The following is a 24635-nucleotide window of genomic DNA, read 5'->3' as shown; positions in this document are numbered from 1 at the left end:
CCAAACTTTGGGGTTCATGCAAGGAGAGTCCCTTGAAGCTTCCCTGAAAATTTGGGAACTCTACCTCCAAAAATGCCCCCAGAGGAGCTTCGAAAAATCCCCATAGACTATAATAGACCCGATTTTTTTTCTGTAAACCTGGAAATAAAGCCTAATACCATATTTACCAGTATGGGTATTCAGCTTATTCCAGGTTTACCGGGAAAAATCGGGCCCAGTAAACCCAAACCCGAAATTTATCCCAAAATTTTTTGCACAACCCTAGTTACGATTGTTGCTTATCTGTGCAGCAACCCAAGGTCTGTAATATTTTCTAAGCGCATGTACAAACTAGTGTTCCCCATCTCTGAACCACAACTTCAGTGATCTTGAGACCATAATGTTTCAAGATAGCTCGTTTGTAGTGAATGAGAGATTGTTGAGTATTACAGGTTATGGTGAATAGATTACGTAGGAATGACTATGGATACCCTGTGGGCTTAGTGCCCCTAAGACTTTCAGCAACTAGTACAAAGGTGTAAAACTAGCCCTTTCACAGGTTTAACTATCAAATAGAGGACTAGTGCCTGGAGGTGGCAGGGCTTGAGGAAGATGGATTTTCTTACACTACCCTGTCAAAATAGATTAGGGAATGTATACCCAATTATACAGGGATCCCTTTAAGGATATCATAGACTGTTTGGTTCTAGATACAAAGACTTTGGTTATCTTCTGTCAAGATCTTCAATGGGAAAAATTCTAGAGCTACCAACTAGTATAATCCTCTACCAAAAAGGCCTTCAGCAGGAGGATCTAGCAGAAGGACATCCTAAATAATGCTGCCTCCGCTCCATTCCTATTGTTCCTTCCAGAAGCAGGGTAGTCTGATAAGTACTTTCTGTGCATGTGTGCAGAGTATGGAGATAGTTAGAAGTTCATTGGGGGGGGGTCTTTCTTGTGTTTTCTCCCCGCTTCCCACTTTTAACATTTTTAGCTTGACATTTTTACTTATCAGCTGTGATATCTGTAGCAGAAGAGGGGTTTTCTCCTGCTCCACTTCATCCTGGTCATATTGGAACAAAAAATACCCCTAAATTTAAATACATGCTGAATGGGTATGAAGTGACCAAGACTGAGATCCTAAGACATCTTAGGGTTGTAGTGGAAAGCTTGATGAAAATGTTGACTCCGTGTGTAGAAGCAGTGAAAAAGGCAAATTCCGTGCTAGGAATTATTAGGGAAATGACTGAAAATAAAATGACCAATATTGTAATGCCCATGGAATACTGCATGGAGTTCTGGTCACCATGTTACAAAATGGATTTTGCAAAGCTGGAAAAAGTACATCAAAGAGCAACCAAGATGATTAAGAGGGTGGAGCACCTTTCCTCTAAGTTTGGGACTTTTTAGTCTAGAAAAAAAAAGGCTAAGGAGGGACATGATAGAACACTCTGCAGCTCATGGATAGCCACATTTGCTTGTATCGGCATTAGGGCTGCACCTTAGGGAGCCTCGCAGCTTACCTGATCTTCTAGCAATGGCTGTTTCAAGGTAGAAGCCACTTGTCAAGCACACACCCCACTGGGCAAGGGCCTTGCTCACTTTGCTGAAACATGCCGAGGTGCCATATTGGGAAAGAGTGCTCAGAAGAGCCACAGGTGCCATGTCAAAGAGCTACAAGCCACTGAGTATCACTGTGATAGAATTTTATAAAATTATGCATTGGGTCTCTCTCTCATAACACTAAACTTGGGGGCTCCTGGTGAAGTTGTTGGGAAATAGGTTCAGAACAGACAAAAGGAAATACTTCTTTAATCAATGAGTAGTTAAACTGTGGAGTTCACTGCCAGAGGACATAGTGATAACCATGAGCTTAGATGGCTTTAAAAGGGGTTATAAATAGATTCCTGGAGGAGAGGTTCATCAATGGTTCCTAGCCATGGTGAGTAAAAGGAACTTTCACATACAGAAGGAGCAGATCTCTGAATACCAGTGCTGGGATGTAGCATCAGGAGAAGGCCTTGTCCTCTTTGCCCTCTTTGTTTGGTCCTTCAAGGCAACTGTTTGGCTACTATGGGAAGCAGTTTCCTGGAGTAGATGGACCTCTGGTCTGATCCAGCAGGCTGTACTTACGATCTGAGCAAACAGGATCCCATATCCCCCGATATCAGATGGATCTGCAGTCCCAGTCTACTTTGTCTAGGAAGAACAGGAATTTGCTGGTCAGAAACCTATGGGATTTCTCCCCATACCTCTTAAAACATGAACAAAGGGAGTTCAGACAAATAATCTTCTGGTTATCCCAGCCACCCTTTTGTGAAAGGTTGTTCAACATTGCTAATGTTCTGCGCTTCCACTGTTCCAGTGGAGAGGGTAGAGGGAGGCAGGCTCCCAGCAGACTGGAGAGCTCACTCACCCACAGTCAAAGTCCGCCAGGGAGACTCCCGCCCGAGAGGCGGCCGACCCCTGGTTTTCAGGGGTGGCCCAGGCAGAGTCCCCGACAGTGAGAGTTGGAAGGGTGAATGCACAAAGTCCCCCGAGAGCTGGGAGTTGGAGGAGCCAATGCGCAAGTTCCCCAAGAGCTGGGAGTTGGAGGGGTGAATGCACAAAGTCCCCCGAGACTGGGAGTTGGAGGAGGCAATGTCCAAAGTCCCCCGAGAGTTGGGAGTTGAAGGGGGGAAATTGCAAAGTCCCGACCCCCCCCCCCCGGCACAGTCAGGCAGCATGTCAGCCCATGCAAGGCTTACCTGTCAAGTAAGCGCTGGCTTCAAAGTGCCGCTTATAAGGGAAGTTCGTGCCTTTGAGGGCCCTCCCCTTGGGGGGGCTGCCACTTTCTGGGCTGGCCCCGTTGGTCTGCCTCCTAGCCTGGTTCCAGAGGTGCCAGGCTGAGATGGGCGGTGCTTTCTGGTGACACAGAGACGAGGTTCCAGAGCCATTGCATGGAGCTCAATGGGCTACACCAGGTAAATACCTGGCATAACTTCTTGGGGCAAAAGTGGGCGTTCCTGGCCTGAAAGCGCCTTAGGAGGCCTCCTAGCCAGCGGAAGGCCCCCGGGAACACCCCCACGACTGCCAGCAGCCACTTCTGTGCCTCTCGTGTGCTGGTGTGGCCCTTGCCCCTCCGCCACCTGCTGCCACTGACCTAACTCCACTTATGCCGGCCTCTGCACCAGCGGAAGGCCCTGCGGGCCTCCTAAGCGCTTTCAGCTCCAAACCTTAGGAATGTACTGTTATTGTCTTGTATTTGGTACACCAGTGCATCGTTGTTTTAGTATCTGTCAAATATGTTTCAGTTGGCAAATGAAATATACCTGGTGAAGTGAGATTTGACTCACAAAGGCTTACTCCTGGGAAAAATTTGTTTGGTCTCTTAAAGTACTGCTACTGGACTCAAATTTTGTTCTGCCAAATGTATTGTCAACAAAAGTTAACTGTACTTTCAGAGTAGTTCCCCTTTCTGTTTCTACATTGCCTTGTTAACAAAAAAGGATAAAGTGGTCCTTGAATTTAAAAAAAAACTGTAATTTAAAAACCTCTGAAAATCTTCCCATAGCTACTACTTTAAATTTTAATTAGGTTGCTGTTGACATTGATTGCCCTTGAAGAAAAGCAATGAAGTTGTAGGTTATAGACAACTTGCCTCATACAGAAGTTTGCAAAAGATTGTAGGAATTTCATTTATTTTGCCTTATTCGTTGTTGTATCTTCTGTGCAGTCCTGCATGGGACTGCGCAGGTGCAGGCTGGCCGCGGAGGAATTTTTTTCTAGCTTCTCGAAGCTTCAGAGTGCTTGGAGCGCTGCCCGTCCCCTTCGTCTTGCACTGAGAGCAGCCATTTTCCTGCCCGAATGGTCATGTGATGGGGGGAGCGCTCCTTCCCTCAATTCTCCTTTTGCCACCGTGGAGGGAGAACGCATTCTCAATCAGAGCGAAATCGCCTCATGACTGTTCGATCATTGTTGGAGGTTTTATTCATCGCAAATGGCTCTTTTTCATTAATGTTCTCAGTGTGAGATGAAGATGGTGTTGAATGATAAACATTCAGAGTGTCTGTTTTGTTTAGGGGAATCCCATGTTGTTGAGACCTGCCCGTTTTGCCACCTCCTTACCCCGAAGGCCCGGCAACATAGGGCTTCTTGATTAAAAGCCTCATTATGGGGAAAGTCCCTCACTGCTTCGATAGGGTCCTCTGAGAAAAAGTCTAAGACTTCCTCAGTAGTGTTGACTCCCGCATTACCTTCAACTTGTCTGGCTACCGAACCTCCTAGATCGGTTTCAGAGCCACCTGCAGATAAGAAGAAAAAGTCGAAGGATGTCAAATCTAAGGACAAAAAGTCAAAGGACAAAAGTAAGTCCCTGTCCCGCCAAAAGTCGCCGGACAAAACTCTCCCCACTGACGTCGAACCTCGATGCAGCTCAGCGACACTTACTGAACGGACCCCTCCTCGGCCTCGATCTCCTCGACGACAGGGGTCTCGTTCTCCTTCCGTCAGCTCACCCTTGGTGCGTGAACGAGGTAGGAGTCCTACAGTGCAGCATCAATCACCTTCTCCCTGGTGCCAGGCTCCTTCAATGCCGAGAAGCACTGTCCAATGCCGAACCCCATCAGACTCAGAGTCAGAATCCCAGCCAGCCTCTCCTTGACTGAGAGAGATTCTCTTCCCCGGAGTTGAAACGTGGCAAACCATCCGCTCCTCCATCCAAGCTGTGCAAGTCTCATCATTTGGGGCACTGAGACCCCCTTCTGTATCCGTGGCATTCTGCATGGCCTTACTACCCGCCAACATTCATGCTGTACTTGGAGGCACAGTCTGAGTACTATCATCGACGTCGAGGTGAGCCTGCGATGTCTACACACTGTTGAGAGGTTTCAGAGAGATTGTATGCAGACTCTTTAGTCCCCGACATCGATGACTTCGACTCGGAGGGGAACGACTCTGACAGATCGTCATTGCCATCCCCAGAAGATAGGATCGAAGACCCTTCCCCTATATTGCCTCCAGTTGATATTAAACTATATTTGGACCAGCTAGTCCACATGGCAAAAGCCCTGGACATCCCCTATTCCCAATATGATTCCAGAGCTTCTGACCCCATTATGGGGGTTCTGTATGGGGCTGACACAGGTCCTATTGCCCTCCCCTTTAGCCAAGGTTTTAAAGATATGGCAGCAGTCTACTGGGAAAGTGGAAAATTTATATAAGATCATGGCAGAGGGCGCTGAATTCTTATTTCACCACCCTATCCCAAATTCTATTGTCACTGAGGTTTTGCCATCCTGCTCTAAAGGGGCAATCACTCACCTCCCAGTGATAAGGAGCGAAGAAAATTAGATGTGTTTGGAAGAAAGGTGTACTCATCGGGTGCACTAACCCTATGGGTATCCAATTTTTCTGCGGTAATGAGCCATTACCAGGTATTCTTATGGGATCAGATTGCCCAATGGTTGGGATTTCTACAAGAGGATAAAAAGGCTTTAAGCAAAAAAATATCCTCTCCGAGGGCTCTAGATTGGGCAGACAACAATTATGTTTAAATAACAATTAAAGATTGCGCTCGCCATACGGTAGATAATGCTAACCGCATCATCGTGTCTGCGGTAGTGCTTCAGCGTCATGCCTGGCTGCATAATTCTGCCCTGCCAGCTGACACAAGGGCACGCATTGGGTACCTCCCCTTTGAGGGGAAATATCTTTTCAGTGAGGATACGGACCCCATCCTCGATAGGATGCGGAAGAGCAAGCTCAATGCCAAACCCTTGAGCCTAACTGCCCAAACTATGGGCAGCTATAAACAGAGGTATTTCCCTTGCCACTCCTACCAGTATAACAAGCCCTACCGGTACCAACCAATGTTCCAGCAACAGGGTTTCAAGGCCCCGTATGTACCTCCGCAACAGGGCAAACGTTCGTCTTTTAGACAAAAGGGGAGACAAGGTGGCCAATCCCCCAGAGAACCTCAGGGCAGGGGTTAAAACTCAGCATGACTAAATGAACAGGTGTTTTTTCTTGACGGGTTGTTAATGTTTGTTAAAGTTTGGTCCAACATTACAGATGACTAGTGGTCCTGTCAGTAATAAAATATGGTTATAGGTTGCATTTCAAATCATTGCCTCCTTGTTCAGGTCCCCCTGGCTGCATTACTGAAGGATCTCCCCTCTTAGCAGAAGAAACCCAGGCTTTACTTGGCAAGGGTGCCATTTCAAAATTGGACCTACCTGTTTCTGATTTAGAATTTTATTCAAGATACTTTTTGATCCAGAAAAAGGGAGGTGGACAGCATCCAATATTGGACCTTTGGGCTTTGAACAAATTTCTTCATATACCTAAGTTCCGTATGTTATCTTTAACTGACATACTTCCGCTTTTATCAGGAGACCTCTGGTTTGCCATCCTTGATTTAAAGGATACGTACTTTCATGTGGCTATCCATCAGGGTCACAGAAAGTACCTTTGCTTCTAATATAATGGCAGTTATTACCATTACAGTGTACTCCCGTTTGGGTTGGGCACCGTACTACGGGTCTTTACGAAGTGCATGTCAGCAGTAGTGGCCTTCCTCACAACCAAAGGTTGTGCAATATATCCGTACCTTGATGATTTGTAGTTCACAACGCTCAGGACCTGGAAGCCAATTTATCCCTTGCCTGTAATATTCTGCATGATTTGGGCTTGCTCATTAACAAGGCAAAATCTTGATTAACCCCTGTGAGAGTAATTGAGTCCATAGGTGCCATTCTAGATGCAAATGTTCATAGAGCTTTTCTGCCTATCCAGCTTTGGAAGGCTATACAGGACAGTACAAAGGTTCTGCTCCAACAGGTTTCAGAAAGCAATCCTAATCCATAAGCTTTTAGGGTTGATGGCCTCAACCATAGCAGTCGTCCCCTATGCCAGGCTTCACATGCGAACCCTTCAGAACTGGTTCCTACATAGTTTTAAAGTAAATATCGATCTACAAGGACGGAAGTTGTCTATACCTAGATCAGTTCTCCACTCCCTACATTGGTGAACCATTGCACACAATTTTCTGAAAGGAATTCCCTTGGGTACCACCCCTACTGATTTTACTGTCTATACAGACGCGTCCCTCTCAGACTGGGGGGCTTTCTGCGACTCTATGCAGGTGTGGGTCATTGGTCCACAGAGGAGTCTAAACTCCATATTAATTTGCTCGAAATCAGAGCAGTGAGACATGCTCTTGTCTCTTTTTCAGCTGTCCTTGCAGGAAATAATATGTTGATTGCCACCGACAACGTCGTTGCGATGTTCTATATCAACAAGCAGGGTGGCACAGAATCGCGATCCCTGTGTGCCAAGGCTACTCTCCTTTGGCGATGGGCCATCCGACACAACTCTTTCCTTTCTGCAATCCACACTGTGGGCTTGGACAACGTCACCGCAGACGCCCTGAGCAGGCAGGTGACACCCATTCACAAATGGTCCCTCAACCCCCACTGCCTTTACCACTTTTTCCAACAGTGGGGAGTCCCACAGGTGGACTTATTTGACACCCGATACAATTCGCAATGCCCCCTGTTCTGTACCAGAGCAGGCGCAGACCCCATTTCCCTAGGAGATGCTTTCGAGATTCCATGGGATCAGGACCTACTGTATGTCTCCCCCACCCCCACCCCATTCCCTTGCTGGGAAAAACAGCCAAAGCGAGGGCAGAGGGAGCTCGACTAATACTGGTAGCACCCTTCTGGCCAAAAAGGTTTTGGTTCCCCTCCCTATTTCAGATGGCCAAGGGCAACTATCACAAACTGGCACTCGTGGGGATCTCCATCACCACGATCTGGTTTCTCTACACCTCACAATCTGGCTCCTTCAACCAAAGAAGGCAGCTTGACTTGTGTAGAGGAGAAAATGCTAGCTGCCAGAAAGCCCTCTATGAGGAAATCTTATAGTCAAAAGTGGTCATTGTTTGTTAGGTGGGCTGCAACTAGGGGCATCCCCCCGCACTCGTGCCCTCCTAGGGACGTTTTTACTTACCTGCTGGAATTGAAGAACCGAGGTCTGGCCACTACATCTATAAAGGTGCATTTGGCAGCCCTATCCTTGTATCACAATAAGATTCAAGGTTACACTTTGTTTTCGTTCCCGGAATCTAAATGTTTTTTGAAGGGTCTGTACAACCTTTTCCCCGTTGTAAAATCCCCTTTGCCTAACTGGAGTTTGTCCCTGGTTTTGTCACAATTGATTCATAAACCTTTTGAACCGTTAGCTACGTATGATCTTTCTTTTCTGTCATTTAAAGTAGCCTTTTTAGTACCCATCACCTCAGCTAGGAGGGTTGGAGAGTTATCAGCTCTTTCATCCGAACCCCCCTTTACCAGGTTTCATTCGGATAAAGTGGTTTGAGACCAAGTCTGGAATTTAGACCAAAGGTAGTCACTCCATTCCATTTGTCTCAGGACATTTTTTACCTGTGTTTCACCCTACACCCCAGTCTCCTGCAGAACAAGAATTACATACACTTGACGTTTGCAGAGCTCTCTTATTTTATTTAGATAGAACCAAGCCATTCAGGTCACACACCAGTTTATTTGTCTGTTTCAAGGGACACAAACAAGGTCAGGCAGGCAGCCATCCCTCAGACCATATCCAGGTCAGTGGTGTCCACCGTACGGGTGGCATATAAGTCCACTGGGGTCTCGTGTCCATTGCTTCTCAAAGCCCATTCAACCAGGGCACAGGCTGCGCCGCTGCTTTTCTTGGCAGGGTGGATCTCCATGATATCTGCAAAGCCACAACCTGGTCCACCCCATCTACGTTCCTGCGACACTATTCCATAGACGTCGACTCCAGGAGCGATGCAGCTGTGGGGAAGGCAGTGCTACTGTCGTTATTCTGTTGAGGTTCCCATACCCGCCTCCTCAGGTACTTAGCTTGCTATTCTCACATGCGGGACTGCACAGAAGACACAAGAGGAACCTGGCAACCCTAGTTAGAAGTGACCAGTTCTGTAGTCTTTCACAAGATGCCCCTTTATAACAGATTGGAAAGTTGAAATGCAGGGTTCCACAGCATTGTCCAGAGTTTCTACTTGTACTAGAGCCAGCTATCATTTTGATGAGAGCATAGTTTGATTGCGACATTGTTGATTATGCCACAACACAGCTGCTGATTGTTTATTTAAGCAGGATTTACACCTGAATACCATTGAACAACATTTATCAACTTCGTATGTGATTTCAGTTCAGAATTTGAGCTTTGTGGTCATAGCGTGGGGGATTCCAGAGCTCTATCATTAGAATATATGAGCCTTGATACAAACTTGGCAAGGGCACAATTAGGTAAATTGGAACAAACAAACAAGCACTAGGCAGCGAATTGATGGAATGACTTTTTTTCAAGATTAGTTTCTTTCTGTGAGCAAAGGCAGCACGTACGTTAGCTCTCCTTGTGCGACTTGTCCTAGAGGTTGAAGGAGGGGGCTTAAGGTTAATCTTTGACCATCCTAGATTTCTGCTTCCCACAGCATCTTTAATTATTACTGTGTGTACCATTCCATTCAGAGAACTGCTTTCTGACACTGCTTGGATATGTTGGTAGTTTGAGTGATTTTTGCATAGGAACTCACTGAGTTAGGTATTCTATCATGTAGATGCAGGTGCAGTGAGCTTGCCCTTTTGCCTTGTAATCTGAAGATGTTCAAGATTCAGGGCAGTTATTTGGGGAGGCCTCAAGTTTCCAAGGGTGGTGTTACAGCAGCTATAGTGCAAATGTGTTGCTGATGTTATATCAGAACCCTGGCTTGCCTTGTGGGATAGAGCTATCCAGCACTTTCCCATTTTCTACTTGTACTACATGAGAATTTGCAGACAGCACTTAACTACTGTTTAACATATGTAGTACCAGTTCAGTGCTATACAGTGTCCATAAATGAGCTGTGTTCTAGAGGAGTCATGGTCCATACTGTATTGTGCATTTAAAAATAACATGAAAAGCAACACTCTGGGAAGTGCCCAGCAATCCATAATTAAAACAATGGTAGTGTCCTGCTCTCATAGACAAACTCATCAAATTAGTCCCACCAAAGGAAGAGGAACCCTTCACTTTCTTGTGTGTAGTTTGAAATTGGTATGGTGTTAAATTGATGAATGAACGAATAATTGTTGCTCGGTGTTTATAGTAAAGGAAGACTGGAAGTTCCTCTGGCTGCACACTGCCCAGAGAATTCAACTTGTCAAATCAATGCACATAAACATTAAAATTAATTGCTTGTTCATGCCCCTGGGAATGGCTCACCATGTTAATATGCTTAAAACACCATACAGTGTTTTTGAATCAAGATAGATTCATCACCTGCCAAGATAAGAATAAAGAAAGGATTTCTTTCTTTTTTTAATTGCTATCTGTTTTTGTTTGCTTATGTGTGAAAACTCCCAATGCTGAGGCAGTGCAGTCATAGTATGGAGGTGCCACTCATCTTTTGGTAGATTTTGCTAATTTATGCAGGTCATATTGCTCTTCAGCATATAACCTGCTAGTTGCTAGGCAACCAGAAGAGGAAAAGTGTGCATGCTTTTCATGTTTGGTAGATCTCACATTTATTCCTTTAAGATTTGTATGAAACTAACAATACAGATAACAACTAGATAGCATATTCATAAATAATAATTTTATTTCAGAATACCTTCAGTCGCAACCACTGCAGCACTTTTGCTAGAAAAGAATATTTAGTATGATTTGTTTTTTATTATATTCGCTTACGGAACACATATACAGAAAGGGACTAAGAGATGGAATCCTTCTATGAAAATGAGGATCCAGGGGAGGGGTGCTAAGGGTGAAAGTCAGTACTGCATTGCTGCTGTGGGAATGTAAACAAGATAGCCTTCTGTGTATTGATGTTCTTATACACTATTGTCCCTTCATTAGTCCAAATTCCTCTCAGAGAAAGGCTTAACTGGTGGTACTGCATTTATCCAATTTGAATAGTAGATATAGGTCAAATTCACAACTGCCCTTTTTCCTTTTCAGAATTACTTCTAACTGCATCACCTTATTAAGTGTATGCAAGGTAGTGCCCCACAACTTGAATAGCCACAATTTGAAGCCTATGGACAGTTTTCAGCAATCTCAACCCCATTTTTCATTGATGACTATCCTTGTGCAGGTAGACAGGTGGCTTATGTGCATTGTTCACTTCATTGTGTTTGAGCAGCATGGGGCCAGTTTAACAAAGGAATGACCTGAGATTGACCTGTTCAGTAATAGATAAACTATGGATTGGTCTCACACACAGTCAATGTGACAGACCAACTATAACCTGCATGCATTATTTCTGCAAATGTTGACAGAAGCAGTCAAATTGTTGTTTATAAATGTGTGATGGTGCTGCTAAAATGGTGAAAATGTTCAGCATACATTTAACCTTTCTGTCGTGTGGCAGTTAACAGCTGTATGCAGCTCCTGGACAATTCCAAATGCAGTTTGGGAGATTCAATGCAAGCATTTGTTCTCTGTGAGGCACAAATTCAAGATGTCTGCTATAAATGCTGTGGCAGGAAAATCTGCCAAGCTTTTCCCTTTTTGATTAGTGATGGCAGTAGTCTTCTTAGAATTTTTCAGAAGCAGTGTTTTGTATATAATATTCCAGGATTAGCTGTTTCCCAAGGAGGGCAAGAGTTGAATGGGACTGTGGTAAATTTCTGGTATCTTACTAGGTTATTTCCAGCGTTATCTTCCTTGCTAATCTTCTCTGTTTATGAAGGCATGATCTCAAATTACTTGGAGGAGAATGGATGTGTTCTTTCTGAGGTACACTCCCTTTCAAAATGGAGTTATAAAGATGTTTTGCATTGTTTTTTGTCTTTTTTTAACAGTTCAGGGCGACAGTTAAGTGAAGTCTTCATCCAGCTGCCTTCCAGAAAAGAATATCCAGAGTACTATGAGTTAATTAGGAAGCCGGTGGACTTCAAAAAAATAAAGGTGAGCACCATTTCGGATGTATGTGAATGCACCTTCCAACATCAGCCCAAGTGATCAGTATTTGGATTATACACTCTTGCGCACACTGTAAATATAAAATACTGCTTGCTGTGAATCTTTGATGTGTGTAACTGTCAACAGTTGACTTTAAGCAAATTCTTCAGATTACAAAGTAATCTATCAGCAAGACACCTGTATGAACTGGAAGTTTGCTCTACAATGGTGGGTTATCTGTAATTGAACCTAAGATTCTTTATTATGCATTATTATGGATGCTTATAAAAGCTCAGCTTGGTGGAGCATGAAACCCAGAACACATTTGGAAAGAGACTTTACAGGAGCTGTTCTCAAATATATGATGGGTATGTTTATCTCTGTCCAGTTTGAACAACACATTTTCTTCCACCACAGTACAAGTATGGTAGCCATTTATTTTTCCATTAAGGTTGCCAGCCTCCCGGAGGCCATGGGATTCCTCCCCCCAAGATGGCATTTCCCACTGTCATTTAGACCAGTAGCAGAAGAAAATTTTAAAAACTGCCTAGCAGCATGATGTCTCTTAACGGTAGACCCAGTGGTTACATCAGTTCTCTCTTGTAATCACTGAAAACTCTGTGGTTTTAACATAGAGGTCTGACCAATTCCTAGAGAGGGGTTACATCACCTCTGGGTTTACCCAGAAGTTATGTCACACTGTCACCAGCAACCCCCTTGGGTCTCCCATTGGTTGCCCATCCTGACAACCCTACTTTCAATGGACACATTCACAGACAATTGCAGCTCACATTAAGCAGCATTAGTATATATACTGTGACATATGTACTGCTTTAGTCTATACTACTGCAAATATTTTGAAGTGTAGGCAGTCATCTATGGCTATTTGCTATTATCATGGCTACTGTATTTGCAAGGTTAGCATAATTATGTTTTTGAGCCTATAGCTGCATTAAAATACATTTTTGTGAATTAGCCTTTTATTGGCCAGGATGGCTGTTTGTTCAGTCCTTAATTCCCATTGCTTGTGAAGCTGAAAATGCTGAAATTGACATCACTTACACCCCTGCCCTTCCACCCACTCAGCCCTGTCATGTAGTCCTTCCAGTCGCCATATAGAGAGGTTTTATTCTCTTTTGATCTTTTCTCTGAATATGTTTTTTATCTTTGTACTAATAAACTTATATTAAAAAGAGTCGTGGTGGTGGAAATTGCCATCAAGTCAAAGCTGGCTTATGGAGCCCCTGTAGGGTTTTCAAAGCAAGAAACATTCTGAGATGGCTTTCCATTGCCTGCCTCCGTGAGGGCTGAGAGAGTTCTGAGAGAACTGTGACTGGTTCAAGGTCACCCAGCAAGATTCATGTGGAGGAGTGGGGAATTGAACCTGGTTCTCCAGAGTAGAGTCCGCTGTTCTTAACCACTACAACACGTAATAGTGCTTAATTTTATTTGTTATGTTCAGGATTGAAGCATATTGATAACTTGCCATCTGTCTTTTCCCATTTTAATCTCTTTAAAAATATGCACATTAGGAAAGAATTCGTAACCATAAATATCGCAGTCTAGGTGACCTGGAGAAGGACATCAATTTGTTGTGTCTCAATGCTCAGACTTTCAACTTGGAAGGATCACAGGTCTGCTTCAAATTATTTTTCTTTTGTTATTATTAGGAATACTAGTGAATGCCTTTTCAGTAAACAACACAGTATGTGGGTGAACATTTGTTATTACTCACAGAGAATTCTGTTGTACGGAACCTTTTGCGAAACCAAATTGCATTCATACTATAAATCCATGTTGTTTTGGTTAGCTGTTAATTTCATTGGGAGGATGCTAGTGTCCGCTGATAATCCTGAGGGTTCTCTAATCCTTGGTCTGTAATGTGCTTGTCCAGTATATATATAGCTAATTTATGCTTTACTTTTCTGCTTTAGTTAATTTTAGCCTATGTAACAGCAGAGGGGGAATAGCAAGGTGACTATATTTGCAGATGACATATATTTGCAGGGTGGTTAAAACAAAAACGGATTGTGAAGAACTCTAACAAATTCTCTACAAGCTGGAAGAATGGGTATTAAAATGGCAAATGAGATTCAATGTGAGCAAGTGTAAGGTGATGCATATTGGGGCAAAAAATCCCAGCTTCACATATACACTGATAGGATCTGTGCTGGCAGTGACAGACTAAGAAAGGGATCTTGGGGTGGTAGTGGATCACTCAATGAAGATGCCAACCCAGTGCACGGCTACTGTGAAAAAGGCAAATTCCATGCTGGCCATAATTAGACCAGGAATAGAAAATAAAACTGCTGCTATCGTACTGCCCTTGTACAAATCTATGGTGAGACCACACAAGGAATACTGTGTACAGTTCTGGTCACCACACCTATAAAAAGGATCTTGCAGAGCTTGAGAAGGTGCAGAAAAGAGCAACCAAAATGATCAGGGGCGGCTAGAGCAACTGCCCTATGAGAAGCAGTTAAAACGATTAGGGCTGTTCAGCTTAGAAATAATGTGGTTAAGGGGAGACATGATAGAGGTCTATAAAATTATGCATGGCATGGAGAGAGTGGACAGGGAGAAGCTTTTCTCTTTCTCTCATAATACTAGAACGTGGGGCCATCTGCTGAAGCTGGAGGGTGAGACATTCAAAACAGATAAAAGGAAGTATTTCTTCACACAATGCATAGTTAAATTGTGGAACTTCTTGCCCTGGGATGTGGTGAAGGCTGCCAACTTGGAGGGCTTTAAGAGGGGAGTGGACATATTCATGGAGGATAGGGCTATCCATGGCTACTAGTCAAAATAAATACAAGTCATGATGCATGCCTACTGTATATACCCGTGTATAAACCAACCCGCGTATAAGCCGAGGTGCCTAATTTCTCCCCAAAAATGGGGGAAAATTAGATAAGCCGAGGGTCGGCGTATAACCCCCCCCCCCCCCCGCAGGCTTACCTGGGCTCCCGGCAGCAAGCGGCGCGGGCCTGGTGGCGGTGGTGGCCCAGCCCGGCAGGGGCCGGGGCAGCCTCCCTGCAGCTGCAGGAGGCCGCCCCAGGCCGCTCTCGGCCACGAGAAGCGGCCGCGCGGCCGGGCGGGGGCCGGGGCAGCCTCCCTGCAGCCGCAGGAGGCCCCCCCAGGCCGCTCTCGGCGGGGAGAAGCGGCGGCGCAGCCGGGCGGGGGCCGGGGCAGCCTCCCTGCAGCCGCAGGAGGCCGCCCCAGGCCGCTCTCGGCGGGGAGAAGCGGCGGCGCGGCCGGGCGGGGGCTGGGGCAGCCTCCCTGCAGCTGCAGGAGGCCGCCCCAGGCCGCTCTCGGCAGCAGGAAGCAGCGCGGGCCCAGCGGTGGCAGCGGCAGTAAGTTCCCCCCTCCCTCCTCCCCCTACCGTACCCTACCGTATTGACCCGTGTATAAGCCGAGTTTGGCTTTTTCAGCCCTTTTTTGGGGCTGAAAAACTCGGCTTATACGCGAGTATATACGGTATTCTCTCCAGGGTCAGAGGAGCATGCCTATTATATTAGGTGCTGTGGAAAACAAGCAGGATAATGCTACTGCAGTCGTCTTGTTTGTGGGCTTCATAGAGGCACCTGGTTGGCCACTGTGTGAACAGCCTGCTGGACTTGATGGGCCTTGGTCTGATCCAGCATGGCTTTTCTTAGGTTATTAGGTTACTAGGCCTCTGCAAATGTTCATGAGGAACAAGGGCCCACCAAACATCTATTTAGATGTATGTGTGATTGCTGCATGTCATGAATCACACACTATATGTGTGATTGCTGCGTGTCATGAATTTGGATCATGTGGATTCTCTGTGCAAGTACAGCTTCCCTTCATGCTAGCTATCCTCTAACCTACCTCACCTACATTGTTTTGAGAATAAAAATGGGAAGGAAGGAACCGAGTATACTACCCTGAGCTTGAAAGAAGTGTCAAATAAAAATATAATAACAATGTGCATTTTGCTCAAACAGATGTAAAATTTATATACGATCTCAGTAATGTTGGAGTGGATGCTATCTCTTTCCTATCACCACTGGGCAAAGTTTGTTTATATATTTATTTATTTAAATATTTATACCCCGTCTTTCTTTTTAGCTCACAGTTGAAGCTTTCCTCCAATGTAGGGAGACTTTCTTGAAGTTAATGGCTCTTCCATTGAAGGAAGAGCCAGATAAATTGGAGGAAGTCTACTTGGATGATGGTTGGATCTGCCCCATTATGCTATGTCTTGTGAAATGAACTAAACAATGGAGAAGACGGCCCCTTGCCCTTTGTAGCCACCACCAACCCCTTGCACCCACTTCAGAAGGTGGAGGAGCTCAGGGCAGCATCTCTGAAAGTTACCTTAATAGATGTTCAAGTACTTATAGAAACAAGGCAGCCCTTTAAAAATGCTAGTCCTGGCCATTTGGATCTTTAAAGGTAATAACTGATAGTTCAACTGTGCCAGGTTTTGCTGTGATGCTACCACTGGTGCTCATGCACCTGGCATGCTAGCCTGGCCATCCTCGTTCTCCCTCTAGGCCAGACAGGGCAGGAGAGGCACCTCCCCAGGCCAATGACCACCAGGTATCTTTCAGGTGGCCATAATGGCCTGATGGCTTTCTCTTGCATGTGCAGATGCCCTTATCTTGTGCCCCATGTTTGCATCCATGCTTAAGTGGTTACATCTCCACCGACCTTTATGATAGATAGTGGTAACTAAGTTTCCATTTGTTAAGCCTGGTTACAAGGGACTGTAGTTCATGTTAATGGAGACTAGGATCAGTGTAGTCGTAACTCTTTACCATGGGTAAAGTATAGGGAGAATTGCAAATGCAGAGGAATGGGTGATTCCATGGCTTGCTGATCATTGCAAGAACTCTACCTTATTATCTGTATGTTAATTCAGAGTCTCTTACCACATAAATAAATCCATTTTAGCTAATATGGGCTGTTTTGTTTTTACTGTTAATTAGTATCAGATTAGTGAAATTTATTTCTGCTTGAATATATTGTTAGGCTGTAATCTAAATCTTCATTAGAACTTTCTACTGAGGACTCAAAGAACATTACTAATAAAAATATTAAATAACTCAAACATAAGAACAGGTGGTGCTTCAAAATTTGAAAATTAATATAACATAGAGGTTTATTTTTGTGCTGGGTTGTCACTGAAGTGTTTTCCCCCTTCATTTATTGCATGAAAAATTAACATTGGCATTTCCTGTAAAATTCATGCAACAAGACTTATGACTTGTAATGGGAGAGAAAAGCCATGCTCTCTGTGGGCTTGCATAGAAAATAAAGTTCCATGCTGTGAATTTTTGATGAAGCACAGCTTGCATTTCTGATGCAGGTTTGCTTTCATGCTACAGATCTATGAGGATTCCATTGTTCTCCAGTCAGTGTTCAAAAGTGCACGGCAGAAGCTTGCCAAAGAAGATGAAAGTGAGGAAGAAAGTAATGAAGAGGAGGAAGAGGAGGAAGATGAATCAGAGTCAGAATGTAAGTCCCTGAATTCAAAACTGAAATAGGTCTGAGTTGGTGTTCAGTCTTTTTTGCCTGGAGAGAAAGATGTCTTGATACAGACATTTTGTAAATGACGGGGTATACTGACTTGATTGTATTGCTCCTGGCCTCGTCCCTGATCTTTTCCATAAACAAGAAGCACATTTTAGAGAAAGCTGTACTGTGTGTACCCTTGTAAATATTTTCTTGTTGTTTTTCTGGTGATTTTAGGAGTTGGATTCATGTTTCCCAAACCTTCTCTTGGCCAGATAATTTAAAACAAATCAATAAATACATTTTGAAATTTTAGTTGTCACTTTTGTAATTTTATATCTGTATGCCCAAATTTCATGGTAATGAATGAAGAGGGGATCCTTTTCAGGGTGTGTGACTTCTTAGATGGTATTCATGGTTGAGAAAATATAAATACTGCTTGTAGCCACCAAATTCTTCCCAATTTTTATTGTCCAGCCAAATCGGTGAAAGTAAAAATCAAGCTCAACAAAAAAGATGAGAAAAACCGAGACAAAGGAAAAGGCAAGAAACGCCAAAGCCGGGTAAAAGCCAAACCAGTGGTGAGCGATGATGACACTGATGAGGATCAAGATGAAAATGTAAGTTTTGTTTACATGGGCGATAGATGTATTCACAATGATTTCCCCTGTACGTGCCATTCATTGCCATCTTGCTCTATTGACCAGGCTCTGAACACTAAAGTTTGGAAGATTCAGAATTTTGAGACAAGAGATTTGTCAAGTGTACAACTAGAGCTCTTGACATTCATTAAGATGGAGTAGTTGGACTCATGGGTGGGATACATTGAACAGCACAATTTGCTCTGAGCACCCAAAAAGACTTCAGGCTTGTACTTCTCAAAAACAGACCCCCTGTTCCACGTTACAAATCTCTCTTGAAACTGATGGGACTTTCCAAGCCAGTTTACAAAATGGCACAAGGATTTGTAAATCAAAGGGGAAGTGTGTTTTTTTAAATCTCAGAATGTGTGCTGTACCCCAGTATATCTCAGTCAATCAAAAATTAAGTACAAAGATTAACTAGTATATGTGTAACAGCAAAAAAGAAGAATCTGTTGTTCAAAAGAACCACATGACTAATGGTGCAAATTTGGACTTTAGTTTCCTCAACTGTAGACCCATAGGCTATATCTGTGTTGGCAAACCTGTGGCACACATGCCAAGTCCGGCACGCCGAGCCCTCTCTGTGGGCACACGCGGGGGCGGCGGGGGCTTTGAAGGGAGTGCGGAGCCGTTCAAAGCCCCCCCCTTCCCTGGACTCCCCACCACCTGGCTTTGAAGGGCTCTGCACTGCCTGCTCCAAGCCCTTCAAAGCCGCCCCCCCTTCCTTGGACTCTCCACCGCCCAGCTGGGCGGCGGGGGCTTTGAAGGGCTCCGCACTGCCTGCAGGCAGCGTGGAGCCCTTCAAAGCCCCCCCCCCTGGACTCCCCGCCGCCCCCCCCTTGCCGAGCTGGGAGGAAACCTCAGTATTCAGGTTAAATTGCCGTGTTGGCACTTTGTGATAAATAAGTGGGTTTTGGGTTGCAGTTTGGGCACTCGGTCTCTAAAAGGTTCGCCATCACTGGGCTATATGAACAAACTGCTTTTGAAACACAGAAAATTTCAGGTGCAGTTTATGGCAGAGGAATCTTGCTCTTCAAATAAATTAAGTCAAAAACAATACAGGTGCGCACCAGATACCAACCTTTGGCAGACCAAAGCTAGTTCTTTGGATCCCCACCAACCTTTTTTTAAACTTACCTTTATAAATAACTCAACTGAACTCCTGTGCAGACTTAACTGGGGTGATGGCATTGAATTGTGGGACTTAGTTTTGAATAAAAACACAAAAAATCTAACTACATATGCTTCTTCACAACCATAATCTAGAGCATGTTAATGCTTAATTAGACAAATGCCCATTGGGAACAATGGGAGATTGCAGAAGACCCATTGGATATGATGGGAGCCACAAATGCCAGTTGACTTGCATGGGCTCCATTAAAGTACAGAAAAGTTGCAATGAAAATGTGGAATGGGCCTGAGCCTGGAATGACCGTCCTGGGACTGGAATAATTGCTTTGGCATGAGGGATAATAAAACAAGCTGTGGAGATCATTCTTTCAATATGACCAACTAGGCCAATGTTAACTTTTCAGTTTTAATAAACTGAAATGAATGAGTTGGTATACCTTCATTCCACCCTCATTGTTCTCACTGTTTTCTTTCCTCTGAAGCTTGGTGCACATGTTACACTTGCTCTCACTGTGTGGCAGTTATCCTCACATTTGGAGCAGTTCAGAACACATTTTTTCCCCATGCCGACACAAATAGCCAAAATCAGTGTCTTTAGTAGCAAAGAGAAATTTATTCTATTTGTATGGTGAGGGGTGGCCGAACAGTGGACCTCAAAATGGCAACAATTTCCATCTGGACAGAACTGAAGCACTCTCCAAGTGATGACAATAAAATGTACCAGACTTGAGGTTCACAGAAGGGAGCATAAAATGCCTACATATGAAAATTATAAGGAATCAGTCCAAAAACTGCATTCTGCATTAAGGTATATAAAAACCTCCTGTCTGGTGGAGGAAATCCAGCAGCTCCATAATTCATGTGAAACACCAACCTCACTCCCATGTGAAAACCTGTACTTAGGCTTGTATGTTATGCGCAGTGTATCTGGAGTCATAGTAACATGTGCATAACCCACTGCTCCGACTGTTCTGAGTCTTGGTACAAATGTGTGTCTGCCCATTAAATTCCTTAGGGCTTAACTGAACAGTTAAATGTTTTCAGTGGGACTTGTATACCGAGTTGCCTATGGATTTCATTTTGTTTCTTTATTATAATTCTAACTAGTGGGAACCCACAAGGCCTTACAGGAGGCATCTCCATTTCCCTCTCCCCCACTATTTCCTCCTTCCTGAAAACCCCCATAGCCTCTCCCCTTTCCCTGCTTCTTTCTCTCCTGCTAGGGTTGCCAACCTCCAGGTGGTATCTGGAGATCTCCTGAAATTACAACAGATCTCCCAGATATAGAGATCAGCCCTTCTTTAGGGTACCCAGCTCCAGGTTGGGAAATTCTTGGAAACTTGGGGACGAGGTTTAGGGATTGAAGCAACTTCAGCAGAATATAATGCCATAGAGCCCACCATCCAAAGCAGCCATTTTCTCCAGGGGAACTGATTTCTGTCACCTTTATGTTACTCCAGACCCCACCTGGAGGTTGGCAGCCCATGGAGGAAATGGCTGTTTTGGAGGGTGGAATCTAAAGCATTAAACCCCTCTGAGGTCCCCCCTCCCCAGGCTCTACCCTCCAAATCTCTAGGAATTGCCTAACCTGGAGTTGGTAACCCTATTTCCTTCTCATCCAATAACAAACCTACCTTTATCTGTCCCTTGTCTTAAGCTTTCCCTCTCCCTGCCCCCTCCCTGACAGCCTCTGTTTAGGAAAACTGTGGCCCAGCTTTGTAGCCACTGGTCAGGCCCACTTGCATGGTAGGGAACACTCAAGGAGTTGTGGGGGCACCTCACTTTCTCCTCTATCCCCCTCCCCACACTATTTCCTCTTTTTCTCCCCCTAGCAACCCCTATATCCTCTCCCCTTTCCCTGCCTCATTCTCTCCTTCACAGCCATTCACCAACATTTTATCTGCCTCCCATCTTCACTTGGGTGGTACCAAGTCATCCAGAGCTCAGGCTGCCAACCTCCAGGTGGGATCTGGAGATCTCTCAGAATTACAACTGCAGTCTAAATGACAGAAATCTGTCCCCCTAGAGAAAATGGCTGCTTTGGAGGGTGGACTCTATGGCATGCTATCCGGCTGACGCCTCTCCCCTCCTCAAACCCTGCAGTCCGCAGACTCTACTACAATATCTCCAGAAATTTCCCAACCTGGAGCTGGCAACCCTAGTCAGGCCTGGTCCCAATGAGTCCTCCCTCAAATGCCAAAATAGGTCTGGAAAAAAGAGGCCTGCCCTCTCCCCCTGTGTTTTTACTCAGAGAGCCCCAGGCTGAAATACTATGGTAGCCTAGCAACGGCCATTGAGGGAATCGGTTTCTTAAAGCTAGAGGTGCTCCTTTTATAATTTTTGGGGTTTTTTTAAACCTCCCAATGTATTTTTTTTTTTAATTTCTCATTTTTCTGCAAACCTGGGGCCCTTTTCAGGTTTGTAGAAAGATCCTTTCACAGCTCCAGTCACCAAATTTGTATCCAAAGATTTGGCTGACTTCAGTATTAGAATATAAAATATTAGCCTTTAAGTAGTTTCTGTTTCATTCTTGCCTTCCAAAACCAACCTGTACCATTTTTCCCCCTGCATCTCGCATCTAGGACCAGTCTGAAGCAAGCGCCAGTGATGATGAGTGATGCGGATGGTCAAGTTTTCTGAACTGAGATCCTTCTTCCCTTCTGTCATTTTACACCCAGTGAATTCATTTTGTCAGATAGGCATTGGGGTGTTTCTGTATTTTCATCATCTATAAACTAGCTTTAGGGTAGTGCAAGACAAAGTTATGATATCATGGTGTACAAAAATACAAGAAACATACTGTGACCAAAAGGGCCTCAAAAATAAAATAAGGGGGGGGGGAGTAAGGGGCAAAAAAAGCTTTTGATGGAAAAGAAACATGGGTTGATATTATATTTCTATGGGTTGGGTTTAGCTTACTAATGGTGTGACTGTTCCTGGTTTCAATATTTGATTCGATGCTCCCAATTTGCATCAGAAAGATTTTTAAAAATGTCTTTTGTAGCATTGCAAATCAGGAGAAGCCATTAAAAGCAACTGGTGATTTTAATTTCCATCAGGCAGTTTTCAAGGTTTTATTCTGTATTTTTTTTCACTGTGGTACACGTATGTAATTTTGTTTAAGAGCTTCTAAATGTACAGTAGGTAGACTTTACCTTGTCCTGTCCCATTCATTGCTTCACTTTATGCTCAATGATCTCTTGGCAAAAATACTTTTTGAACTGCATACAAGAAATGTATGTCTGCTGTGAACTTTTTTCCTCCCCTCTTTTTTCTTGATTTTAAGAAGTTGGGTTTAAAATGCTATTGAATACTGCAGTCTATATAGTATAATGAATGACTTCTTTCATCACATTATCTTTTGTGTTACCTGTGTGGTTTGCCACCTTTCCCCAAAGTGTACTTAATCTTTGCTTTCTTTGCACAATGTCTTTGGTTGCAAGTCATAAGCCTGAGGCAAATAAAATTCCAGAAATTTTGAAGGATGTGTAATTAATGCTGTCCTAACAAAAAGCCCTGGTGGTGTTGGACTAAATATTCCACGCTTTTTGCTACTACTCAAGGATATTCTTGGGAGAAATGTCTGTGCCTAGTAGCCACTCTGCCTTCAAAGTGGTGCCACCTGATTGTATCCTTCTAGAAGGCTCTTTGGAAGGCAATGTGACCTCTAATAGCCTCCAGCTTGCTCTTTAAGCAGATTGGACCAGTAGAAGGCTAGGGAAAACAACTTGATTCTCCAGCACTTTAGTCAGGCTTTTACCAAGGTTTACCCAACTATGCTTCACACTAGCCCAAGTAGTCTGATGTCTATGGTGCTGGAGTGGGTGTATGCTCTCCTCTATGCATGTATTTTGTGTGTGTGTGTGATGGAGGGTAGATCTTTGTAATCCTTCCTGCTCAAAAAAAGGAATGAAGCCTGCTGGGTGACCTTAGGCCAGTCAAAGCTCTCTCAGAACTGTCTCAGCCCATGCAGAGGCAAGCAACGGCAAACCACCTCCGTACGTCTCTTGCCTTGAAAACCCTATGGGGTTGCCATAAATCAGCTCTTGACTTGACACACACCCATACACAAAATTACAGAGGTGGATTGGGAAGCAATTCCCACACAGCACATTACATGAAGTGTTTTTGAACAAAGGAGATCAATCACACAAGATTTCCTGCACATGCAAGCTTCTTGTTGATTCTGGTTTCAGAGTTAGTTCCACAGATACTTCTCTATTGCTGCAATACTCCCCCAGATTCTGAAGAGGCAGGGATCCTGATGTGGGAACTCTGTGTGCACAACATGTTGCACATGGAACATTTTGGGGGGAGTGGTTCAACACTGTATGATACTTCATGAAAATTCTGGTTTGGAGATCGTAATGGAAGATGGGCACAAGAAGTCATGCCTGTAATATGCAAGTGACATGAAAATTACTTAAAATAAAACATCTCTACTTGGGATATAAACAGAACATTCAGAGGATTATTTAATGCATCTATCCTAGAAGAAATACAATATTGCATATAAAACGTGGTTTTTTTAAAAAACAAAAAACACCCTGATCTTACATGAATATTTATGCAACCCTCGTGAATGCAAAACCATTTGTTTTAATTAAAATGTGAGCTGCTACTAGAATATTGATCTTCAAATCATAAGGCTCCATGACCTGACCTGTGATGGGTTGCACCAGTCATACTACAGCTGTTTTTTCTTTAAAAAATAAAGTTTAGGCGCGCGGATCGGCTTGACTGCGCCGGACCCCTCGGGGTGTGAACGGGGCTCCCGGCTGGGGTTCGCGGCGCGGCGCTTCGTTTGGGCGAGCGGGCTCTCTCTGAGGTGGACCATGCGCTAAGACTATCAGTCAAGTCTTGGGCAATGAAATAAAGTTTGCTATGAGGGAACCCTTGGGGCTCAGGGTTTGGCAATTTGTGTCGGCCGTCATATTTTCCGGGGTTGCCATTATGGCTCTCACATTTCCTGATCAGCTCTACGATGCTGTCTTTGAAGAAGAGTCTGTCAACAGCAAGACGCCCATCCGTCTGTATGGAGGAGCCTTGCTTAGCATCTCCCTCATCATGTGGAATTCTCTATACACAGCTGAGAAGATCATCATACGTTGGACCTTACTGACAGAAGCATGCTATTTTGGAATACAGTTCTTGGTGACCACCATCACCCTCTTCGTCTGCATCAGCATTTATTATTATTATCAAGTTGGATGCCGGCCCAAGAAAGTGTAATTCCTAAGGCTTCCCAAGGGTGGGGGCTGGGGGGGAGGTCTTGTGTCATAAACTTCGCATTCTTTTTGTTCAAAAAAAATAAAGTTTAAATTAAATGTCTGATTGAACAGGTAAGTCTCTCCCTTAGAATCACAGAATCAAATAGTTGGAAGGGGCGATTCTGGCCATCTAGTCCAGTCCTCTGCTTAATGCAGGATCAAACTAGAGCATCCCTGACAAGTGCTTGTCCAGCCTTTC

The 24635-nt window shown here is 44.3% G+C and overlaps 2 protein-coding genes across 5 annotated transcripts in view; both read left to right on the top strand.

The window, feature by feature from the left end:
- SMARCA2 (SWI/SNF related, matrix associated, actin dependent regulator of chromatin, subfamily a, member 2) overlaps positions 1-21998 on the top strand; it is a 171478-nt gene extending 149480 nt beyond the window's left edge. For all 4 annotated transcript variants that reach the window (XM_056848132.1, XM_056848129.1, XM_056848130.1 and 1 more), the window contains 5 exons: positions 11811-11916; positions 13443-13544; positions 17265-17394; positions 17869-18011; positions 21749-21998. In XM_056848132.1, the coding sequence (XP_056704110.1) occupies positions 11811-11916; positions 13443-13544; positions 17265-17394; positions 17869-18011; positions 21749-21784 (517 nt within the window). In that variant the 3' untranslated portion in view covers positions 21785-21998. The remainder of the gene's footprint in view (positions 1-11810; positions 11917-13442; positions 13545-17264; positions 17395-17868; positions 18012-21748) is intronic.
- A 2022-nt stretch (positions 21999-24020) lies between these two features.
- Positions 24021-24398, top strand: LOC130476974 (tumor protein p53-inducible protein 11-like). Its single transcript, XM_056848975.1, has one exon. The coding sequence runs from the start codon at positions 24051-24053 to the stop codon at positions 24396-24398; it is 348 nt and encodes a 115-aa protein (XP_056704953.1). The 5' UTR covers positions 24021-24050.
- The last annotated feature ends 237 nt before the right edge of the window (positions 24399-24635 follow it).

This window comes from Euleptes europaea, chromosome 4 (assembly GCF_029931775.1).
Source record: "Euleptes europaea isolate rEulEur1 chromosome 4, rEulEur1.hap1, whole genome shotgun sequence".
In the NCBI taxonomy this organism is placed as follows: domain Eukaryota; kingdom Metazoa; phylum Chordata; class Lepidosauria; order Squamata; family Sphaerodactylidae; genus Euleptes; species Euleptes europaea.
The sequence above is the reverse complement of the archived record's forward strand: the minus strand, read 5'-3'. Positions and strand labels throughout refer to the sequence as shown.

Excerpts from the sequence above, each read along its gene's own strand:
- LOC130476974 (XM_056848975.1), top strand. The coding sequence starts at position 24,051 with ATGAGGGAACCCTTGGGGCTCAGGGTTTGGCAATTTGTGTCGGCCGTC.